The sequence below is a fragment of the Hyla sarda genome, chromosome 2 (genome assembly GCF_029499605.1).
Source record: "Hyla sarda isolate aHylSar1 chromosome 2, aHylSar1.hap1, whole genome shotgun sequence".
NCBI classification, from domain to species: Eukaryota; Metazoa; Chordata; class Amphibia; order Anura; family Hylidae; genus Hyla; species Hyla sarda.
Window position 1 is genome coordinate 430448558 of NC_079190.1, and position 8424 is coordinate 430456981.

At 43.5% G+C, this 8424-nt stretch overlaps 1 protein-coding gene across 2 annotated transcripts in view; it reads right to left on the bottom strand.

Moving 5' to 3' along the window:
* The window catches only part of ERAL1 (Era like 12S mitochondrial rRNA chaperone 1), a 28379-nt gene extending 21349 nt beyond the window's left edge, over nucleotides 1-7030 (bottom strand). Inside the window, exons 1-4 of one of the 2 annotated variants that reach the window (XM_056559064.1) lie at nucleotides 6660-6739; nucleotides 4169-4333; nucleotides 3255-3382; nucleotides 1144-1221 (exon numbers count right to left, since the gene is read on the bottom strand). In XM_056559064.1, coding sequence (XP_056415039.1) covers nucleotides 1144-1221; nucleotides 3255-3382; nucleotides 4169-4333; nucleotides 6660-6708 — 420 coding nt within the window. In that variant the 5' untranslated portion in view covers nucleotides 6709-6739. Of the gene's footprint in view, nucleotides 1-1143; nucleotides 1222-3254; nucleotides 3383-4168; nucleotides 4334-6659; nucleotides 6740-6881 lie in introns of those variants that run through there. The other variant, XM_056559063.1, reaches the window with a different exon arrangement.
* Between the last annotated feature and the right edge of the window lie 1394 nt (nucleotides 7031-8424).

The window sequence follows — 8424 nt, forward strand, 5'->3', positions numbered from 1 at the left end:
TAAACTGAACCAACAGCCAGCCGGTTTCACTTTTATAAATCTTTTCCATTGATTTTAAAGGGGTACTCCAGGGAAGTGTGTGTGAATATAAAGCTCCAAAGCCACCACACTACCTGGATATTTTCCCTGAAAATGATCTTGCCTGATATGCATGGCTCCTGTGGCCCCTGTTGTCTTCTCTGGCTGCTTGATATTCTTTGACATCCTTCTCTCCCCTTACCTATATCTCCCAGCATTCATTGCATTTCTGCTCTGCCAGCCTCCACCCTCCTATTCTGAGCAGCAGAGAGAGGTTCATTGTCTGATTGGCCTGGGCTGCACACACCTCCCAGTTCTCAGCACTAAAGAGAGCATGACTCATCAGGAGGGTGGGAGCTGCATTCAGAGAGGGATTTGGACAGTGACAGGGTGGATGGCTGGATAAAGTAATTCCCACACTTCATGCATGTGACTGACAACCAAAGAGGGGAAACTGCTCTATACCACTAATAAAGGATATTTCCACAATTATTTAGGTTGATCAAAGGGAAAGGATGGGCTATGAGTTTAGTTCTCCAGAGTACCTCTTTAATGACAGATGGTGAACCACACAAAAAAATAAGCACCTATCACTACTCCGTGCAGCTCCACTCTGAAGCTCAATGGGAGCTTCAGCACAGCACCCGCCACCACCTGTGTTGACCACTGCTCAGCAAAGGCCTTGTCACAGTGTTGCTCACGCATAAGGTTTTCTACCCATGTGCACATACATTTGTTCTTTACAAAAAAAATAATAAATTATTGACATAAAAAGTTAAATACACGTGCAAATACATTTTTCAAGTACATAAAAAAAAATTGTGCTGACAGCAACATTTCAGCCTAGAGCTATTCAGAATCCTTTGGGCTTCACATGTGTAATCTCTCTGCTAGCTGAACAAATGCAAAGAGCTGGCTGTAGTCATTTGCATTCTGGGATGCAGCCTATTTACATCTGCAAGTTTTAGATCAATACTGTATCTTTATAGCTGGTACAAAACCACATTCTGCAGTCTAAAAGCTACAGAGCTACACGTTGAAGATCATGACTGAACAGTGTTTGTTGTAGGAGAATGTTACCCCCCGTTGTCTCTTATCTGAACTATGACTCCAAGCAGTACTTACTATCTGGGTGTCTTCTTCTGTGATGATACCCTTTGCTTTGCAGCGTGTGGTGTGCACTTTACTGGATACGGCAAAAACCTATACACACAAGAGTATTTCATTTTTAGAAAAGCCAGTCCTCTTGTAAAATGTAAAACACAAAATATATAGATTTGTGGCTAAGCTATAGAGGTCGCAAAGGATGCAATCGCGACCGGGCCTCATAGCCCACAGGGCCCCAATATTATGTGCTGCCAAGTCAGGCCCCCCGGGCAGTGCCAACAGGTCGGGGGGGTATGATAGATGTGTGTATGGTGTGTATGATAGAGTTTATGTATGTGTGTGTATGAAGATGTATGTATTATGTGTATATGATAGATGTGTGTTTGTGCATGATTGATGTGTGAGTGATGTATGATGTGCGCGTGTGTGTGTGTGTGTGTGTATGATAGGTGTGTGTACCACTGGTATATGTATGCTATATGTGTATATGGCTGGTGTATGTATGATAGATGTATGTATGATGTATGTATGAAAGATGTGTGTATGTATGATCATACATCTATCACACATACACACATCTATCATACATACACAACTCTATCATACATACTTCTATCCTACGTACACACATCTATCATACATACACACGTCATATACACATCTATCTAATACATACATATACTGTACATGAATGCGGAGGGGTGGGGGGCGATGGGGTACGGGTTGGCCTAAGGCAGCAAAAAACTAAAATACTCCACTGATTGGTTGGGTAATATTGGTTAATATTGATATTCTCCAATCTGCTGCTCTCCAGCTGTTGCACAACTATTACTCCTATTCTGATGGCTTTCTGGAGCAGGACCTTGGGGTCTGGGGAGGGGGACAGAGAAGTGTGGAGAGGACTTTGGGGTCTGGGCGAGGGGCAGAGGAGCATGGAGAGGTTTAAGCGTCTGGGGAGAAGGCAGAGGAGCCTGGAGGAGGAGGACAGAAGGGTCTGGAGGAGGAAAGTCCAGGGGTAAGGGTAAAATTCAACTGAACTGAGAATAAACAGTGTGCGGCGGCAGTAGTATTACGGACACAGTATGTGGAAGTATTACATTCAGGGGGACCCAGTATGTGTTAGTATTATATTCAGCGGGTGCAGTATTTGGCAGGGTTATAGTCTTCATATAGAGGATGAAGATCTGCTGAAAAAGTGGGGAACCAATGATTTGCTGGTTTCAGACACTCTACAGAGGAAGATGTAGCTGGAAGAAGTCACGGTGGTCTGGACCAGATGAGGAAGAAAAAGAAAGACAACAGAGAAGATGTTACTTAGGTCACTGATATTATTCTCCTGACTGTCCCATCAGAGCAGCTGTAGTCACTTGTAAGTTCTGCAGAGATGATGGGTGACAATGTACCTCAATCTGTGGCTCTCCAGCTGTTACAAAACTACAACTCCCATTATGCCTGAAGCTCTCTACACATGATGAGAGTTGTAGCTATGCAATGGCTGGAGAGCCACTTGAACCAAGGTGATCGGTGGGGGTCCCAGCAGTTGGACCCCCACCAAAAAATGCTTATTTTAAAAGGTCTGGCCTATTTTTGGTCTCAGTCTGGCCATGACACAGGGGGGCCCTGTGGTTTGTAGCTACGCCCCTGATACAGACATATTGTCACACATTATTGGGCAGACTAGATGGGCCGAATGGTTCTTATCTACAATAAAATTCCCTGCAAGGTTTTGAGGATCTCCAAAAGTTCGTCTGCAACAACAACACACCAGACTAGGCAATGTACTATTCTTATACAGCATAACCACTCAATAGAGTGGGCCTAAGTAAGTCAATGACTTACACAAACCCCTCTCTACTACTTAAAGGAGAATTATCATGCATGACTTATCCTCTATTCTGCATGGTATCCTGGCTCTCCCCAGGAATATGGTGTGTCGACCCCCACACGAAGGGGCAGTCGACACACCTCCTACATGTATCTCTATGGGAAAGCGGGAGATACAGCATTTGGATATCTTTATCTTTGTGCTCTCCTACAGAGATACATGGAGGGCGCCATCAAGTAAACGAAAAAAACATAACATACCATGATGTATCCTGAATATAAGCCTTGCGTATTATGATTTTTACCTTTCTGCCCAAAAGCTGGTTGGATAAAGTAGATTTTCCTGCATTGGGAGCTCCTATAATCGCAAGCTTTAGGACCTTGGGGTTCTCTGGCTGGTCAGGATCATGCTTTAATAAACTGTCTTGATTAGCTGCAAATATAAATATATTCAGTCTGAACTGCAGAAAATGGGAACAATGTCAAATGGTAAAGGGGACAACATGATTTCTAAAGCTGGTCGTTAACATTATGAAAGTTGGCGGAACCTTACAACTTTAGCTGACTCAACAGACTGAATCTAAAAGGGTACCCATGCACCTGATCCGATTACCCCATACACATCAACTTTAGCTTAGCTGAGTGTTCCTGTACTTTGAATAGAGAAAGGAGGGGTAAATTGCTGCTTGACTTCTCTGGTGGTGGCTTATTTCCCCAGAAACAAATCCAACATGCCTAATCCTTCTCTCTCCAATTTCACATGCCAGGGGAAAGTCATAAGACCCTCATACACATTAGAGTCAGACCGTTGTATAGGCAGCAGATTACATGCTGTCCATACTAGTCCATGGAGATGGGAGGAAGGAGTAGCTGGAAAGCAATAGAAGCAAAATGAAAAACAGCAGGAGCTTACATTGAGTATTCTATCTCAATCCAGTGCTGGATTAACCGCATACATTGCTCTATAATGTTCTCCATGCTGATGCTGTTTCTGAGGGTGAGCTATAGAGGTATAGGGGAGCATGATACTTCTGTGTGTGTGTGTTAAGAATATGGGAGACATTGTGGCAGCTAATCTAAAACGACTCTATGCATCTATGACCTGACTGTTATTGGAATAAAAGTATCTCTTTCTACTCCGGTGAATGCTATCTTCATATTGATATGTATGAAAAAAATATAATACACTGGGAACTCAAATAGTTACATAGAAATTTACCTTTATTGAAGGAAATAGCTGGTGCTTGTGGGCTGAGAAGTTCACTTGTAGCTATATGCTGGTTGACCCCCAACAAACTTCCAATAGCAGAGTCCTTCCCATATAGACATGCAGAAAACCTATTAAACTTTTGATGACCCCTCTTACTTAGAAGTATGACAGTTCCTGTGAAAATAAAAGAAACAAAGACCTATCAATAAATTATGTATAGTTCACAATAGTAGTAGATGGCAGCTCTGCCACGGACATCATCACCACGCTGCACCGTCACTGACCTGTCATTTTTTCAAGCAAAAACACATTTGACTTAATATAGAGGGACATTTATCATTGGGGATAGAGGTTTCTTTTTTGCTTATCTTTGGCGCATTGATTGTCGCTGGTGCACCTAAGCATAGATTCGTGCAACAATTTGACGTCCTGATTAGAGATGAGCGAACTTACAGTAAATTTGATTCGTCACGAACTTCTCGGCTCGGCAGTTGATGATTTATCCTGCATAAATTAGTTCAGCCCTCAGGTGCTCCGGTGGGCTGGAAAAGGTGGATACATTCCTAGGAAAGAGTCTCCTAGGACTGTATCCACCTTTTCCAGCCCACCGGAGCACCTGAAAGCTGAACTAATTTATGCAGGATAAATCATCAACTGCCGAGCCGAGAAGTTCGTGACAAATCGAATTTACTGTAAGTTCGCTCATCTGTAGTCCTGAGGTTAAGCAAGTTTGTGAAAATGCTTAAATGGGCACGGTCATTAAAAAATTTTTTGCTATTGCACTCATTATGGTAAATAAAAAAATATTTCTAATGTACATTGTTTAAAAAAAATAAATTAAGTTTTCTATGTTTTATTTGTGTTTAAAAAAGCTGCCACTAGGTGTCTCCCTACTTGTCCAGAGCACATTTCCCCCCATTTCTTGCACAGACTTTGAACTCCTGCTAAAATGGATAGATGTGTCAGTAGAGAGCACTGTGGTCAGGCAGACAGAAAATTCAAAAAGAAAAGAACTTCCTGTGGATCATAATAGCAGCTGATAAGTACTGGAAGGATTAAAGGGGTACTCTGGTGGAAAACCTGTTTATTTTTTATCAACTGGTTACAGATTTTTAAGTTACTTCTATTAAAAAATCTTAATCTTTCCGGTACTTATTAGCTGCTGAATACTACAGAGGAAATTATTTTCTTTTTGGAACACAGAGCTCTCTGCTGACATATCTGTCCATTATAAGGAACTGTCCAGAGTAGGAGAAAATCCCCATAGCAAACATATGCTGCCCTGGACAGTTCCTAAAATAGACAGAGATGTCAGCAGAGAGCACTGTGTTCCGAAAAGAAAATAATTTCCTCTGTAGTATTCAGCAGCTAATAAGTACTGGAAGGATTAAGATTTTTTAATAGAAGTAATTTATAAATCTGTGTAACTTTCTGGCACTAGTTAATAAAAAAAGAAAAAGAAAAAAGTTTTCCATCGGAGTACCCCTTTAATCCTTCCAGTACTTATCAGCTGCTGTTATGATCCACTGGAAGTTCTTTTCTTTTTGAATTTCCTTTCTGCCTGACCACAGTGCTCTCTGCTGACACCTCTGTCCATTTTAGCAGGAGTTCAAAGTCTGTGCAAGAAATGGGGAGAAATGTGCTCTGGACAAGTAGGGAGACACCTAGTGGCAACTTTTTTTTTTTTTAAGTACCCCGTTAAGGTAGAAAACAAAAAATAAATAAATAAAGGCAGGGGGTGGTTTATTATGATGAGGGGAGTGAACTGGGAGGATTATAAAATGTAACAAGATCATGACAGATACTCTTTAACGTGGAGTGACTTAGGAATTTCACTTTTTAGTGGTTACGAATTTCACATAAAATTTTCCAAACCTCTCAAAAGCACTGCAAGTTGCGACAAACGTACACAAACAAAAAAAAGCTGTATAAACACAATGATAATTTCCACGCAAAAAACTTTTCATCAGTTGTAAGGGCATGGAGTTATCTATGAAGATGTAGGGGGAGATAATCTTGTAATATAGCGTCACACATAGCAGCATAGAAAGCATTTATTTACCCAAAAATACACATTTCTAAACAATGTATATTATATATATCAACTTTTCCCAAATAACAGGTACATTTAAACACCTAGGCTTATCTATGGCTGATGTTCAGTATAGACATCACTTATACAGTGATGGTCCAAGGGCAAGAGATCACAACACTGAGGAGTTACTGTATGTCAGTGTTTCCCTTCCAGGGTGCCTCCATCTGTTGCAAAACTACAACTCCCAGCATGCCCGGACAGATAATAGCTGGGAGTGTGAGTTGGTAGCTTTGCAACAGCTGGAGGCACACAGGTCAGGAAACACTGCTAGTATAAGCCTATAATACTAGAGAGGTGAGGAAATCCAACAGAGGTCAAATCCTGGGGAAAAAGTGCAGGGACTCAGTTCCCACGCGTTCCTGCAGGACTTGAGCCCTGAAATCCAGGAGCCACACAATACAGCACCTGGCAGGACATGATGGGGTAGTAGTCTTACAACAGGCTGAAGATACATGCAGCTCTACAATATATTTGTCATTTCTCCTTATCAGCTGCATAGACCCTCATGCAATTACTAGCACATACAGCAACAGCACAAGACTAGTCATTCCCCTGCTGCTGTAGAACTACAGGTCACAGAAGTCAGTAGGAGCAGCACTGACGTCATCACACTGCGCCGTCACTGACCTGCCGCTTTAACCTCAGCCAGGACACGAGCAGCCCTGACCGACCACATCCTCGTCACTGGCTCCTAGATCACGCCTGCACTCATGGGCGCCGCCATAGTGTACACAGCCCGTGGGCTCACTGATGACCTCATCTCTGCGACCTGACATGGGAGGCACACCGGCGCCATCATTACTACTGGCAAGAGTAAACTCGTGTGCTGCTAGTGCTGCCAATTATAAGTGTCCACACACCTCTCATTATATTCTATAGATTAGTGTTCCACAACTTGTTGCAATACTACAAATCTCATTATGTCCTGACAAGCATTGACTGTCAGGGCATGATGGAAGTTGTAGTTTTGCAATATCTGGGGCGTTACAGGTTGGAGATTACTGCTGTAGGTCATGACAGGTCAGTCTGGGAATTATTTGAAGGTGCTAAAATGAAGCCCTAGTCTAGGGGCAGGGCTACGCAATTGTATAACAGGTGGGGTTGTAGTGTTCACTGTGGGGTACATAGGAATTATTGATTTCCTTATAGGGCAGTGGTCTCCAAGCTGTGGACCTTGGCTATTGCAAAACCACAACTCCCAGCATGCCCAGACAGCCAATGGCTGTCCAGGCATGCTGGGGGTTGTAGTGCGGTAGCCCAGTACAGGAGATGTTGCCCTGTACCCTTGCTGCCCTGTCAGGCAGACTCCATTCAGTGACCTCTGGGTCCCTCTTTTGTCTGTGTGTCAGTGTCCCCAGGACCCCTTGCACCTGTTCCCCCTCCCTGTACATATGTTCTGCAGTGTATTGTATTATAAAATGTGTTGTATCTTTAAGAGATTTTTTTTTTTTTTTTTTTTTTTTTATCTAAAGCCGAGGAACGTGCTTTCGATTCACCCAAAGTGCAAGAAAAAGTGCAAACGTGTTACACTAAAAAAACGTGCACAAAGGATGCGGTCTATCGCAAGCCCTTCTCCGATAGGAGAGAGGCCCCCCAACAAACCTTACCCTTCGCCTCCGGACCAAAAGGTACCTGCGAGGTTCCAGGTTCGATGTCCCTTTTCGCCGAAGCTACTAGGGGACCACAAATGCTCCCGGCATCCCCCTTGGCGTTAGCCAAGGTATCTGCCCGCAGAGCCGATTACGGTAGGTACCCTGCCAAAGCAGGAGTACCCGGGGTGTTTGCAGGGAGGTGCGGAACCTAATGGCCACACACACCTCCCCTAGACCGCCAGGAGGGACACCCAGAAGGGCTACCGCATCCTGACAAATCCTGTGAACACACAACACGCAAAAAGTGACACAGTGAGACAAAAAATAAATAAATAAGTGAATGTGTGCAGATATACTGCCCGGACATCCGGCCGGATCTATAAAAATTTCTCTGATCCTAGCCAGAAGGCCGGGAATCAAGAGGTGAGTGCCACAAGGTGAAGAGATTATGGTGCCCGTGCTTCAACTCAGTGAGTCTATTCTCCCAGTGAGTTTCGGCACCTCGGGGTCACCACTCCCCGAGGCACAAAAGTACCTCGGCTCTAGACCCTCTCAGCCTCATGGCGAGACCCGGAGGG